Here is a 1,368-nt window from a genome sequence, read left to right as displayed (position 1 = left end):
TTATAGCCGACCTTACAACATGAGATAAGCCTGATAGAGGAATGTATAAATGCCTCACCACACGCGCTGAATGGCATTACTATACAGCACCAGCGCCATCTCCCCATCAGCCCCTTATGCTCGCTGGGCGCGGAGTCTGAACCCACAAAACCCTTTGTTCATGTATCATGTACCCCAGCAGATGGCCCATGTGGTACCTCCAATCTGGTGATGCCTTGATGCCAGTCTGTTGTGCCAGTCTTTAAAGCCCCTCCGCTGTGCCACCACATCTCCTCACTCCCTCCACTGTGCCACTACATCTCCTCACTCCCTCCGCTGTGGCACCACATCTCCTCACTCCCTCCACTGTGCCACCACATCTCCTCACTCCCTCCACTGTGCCACCACATCTCCCCACTCCCTCCGCTGTGCCACTACATCTCCTCACTCCCTTTGCTGTGGCACCACATCTCCTCACTCCCTCCACTGTGCCACCACATCTCCCCACTCCCTCCGCTGTGCCACTACATCTCCTCACTCCCTCCGCTGTGGCACCACATCTCCTCACTCCCTCCACTGTGCCACCACATCTCCCCACTCCCTCCGCTGTGCCACTACATCTCCTCACTCCCTCCGCTGTGCCACTACATCTCCTCACTCCCTCCGCTGTGCCACTACATCTCCCCACTCCCTCCACTGTGCCACTACATCTCCTCACTCCCTCCGCTGTGCCACCACATCTCCTCACTCCCTCCGCTGTGCCACCACATCTCCTCACTCCCTCCGCTGTGCCACTACATCTCCTCACTCCCTCCGCTGTGCCACCACATCTCCTCACTCCCTCCGCTGTGCCACCACATCTCCTCACTCCCTCCGCTGTGCCACTACATCTCCTCACTCCCTCCGCTGTGGCACCACATCTCCTCACTCCCTCCGCTGTGCCACCACATCTCCTCACTCCCTCCACTGTGCCACTACATCTCCCCACTCCCTCCGCTGTGCCACCACATCTCCTCACTCCCTCTGCTGTGCCACCACATCTCATCACTCCCTCCACTGTGCCACTACATCTCCCCACTCCCTCCGCTGTGCCACCACATCTCCTCACTCCCTCCGCTGTGCCACCACATCTCCTCACTCCCTCCACTGTGCCACCACATCTCCTCACTCCCTCCACTGTGCCACCACATCTCATCACTCCCTCCACTGTGCCACCACATCTCATCACTCCCTCCACTGTGCCACCACATCTCATCACTCCCTCAGCTGTGCCACTACATATCCTCACTCCCTCAGCTGTGCCACTACATATCCTGACTCCCTCAGCTGTGCCACTACATATCCCTCACTCCCTCAGCTGTGCCACCATGTCTACCTACCCCCTCCACT

At 58.6% G+C, this 1,368-nt stretch overlaps 1 protein-coding gene across 1 annotated transcript; it reads left to right on the top strand.

Annotated features, from left to right (window-relative positions):
- Positions 1–238: 238 nt before the first annotated feature.
- Positions 239–1,157, top strand: LOC135529540 (uncharacterized; the record flags this gene model as incomplete). The annotated part of the gene is made up of 1 exon (XM_064958227.1): positions 239–1,157. A coding segment is annotated over one exon (919 nt), but the record flags the coding sequence as incomplete, so codon positions are not given.
- Between the last annotated feature and the right edge of the window lie 211 nt (positions 1,158–1,368).

The sequence above is a fragment of the Oncorhynchus masou genome, unplaced genomic scaffold, assembly GCF_036934945.1.
Source record: "Oncorhynchus masou masou isolate Uvic2021 unplaced genomic scaffold, UVic_Omas_1.1 unplaced_scaffold_11803, whole genome shotgun sequence".
NCBI lineage: Eukaryota > Metazoa > Chordata > Actinopteri > Salmoniformes > Salmonidae > Oncorhynchus > Oncorhynchus masou.
Note: the sequence above shows the minus strand (reverse complement) of the source record. Positions and strands in the feature narration are given on the sequence as shown.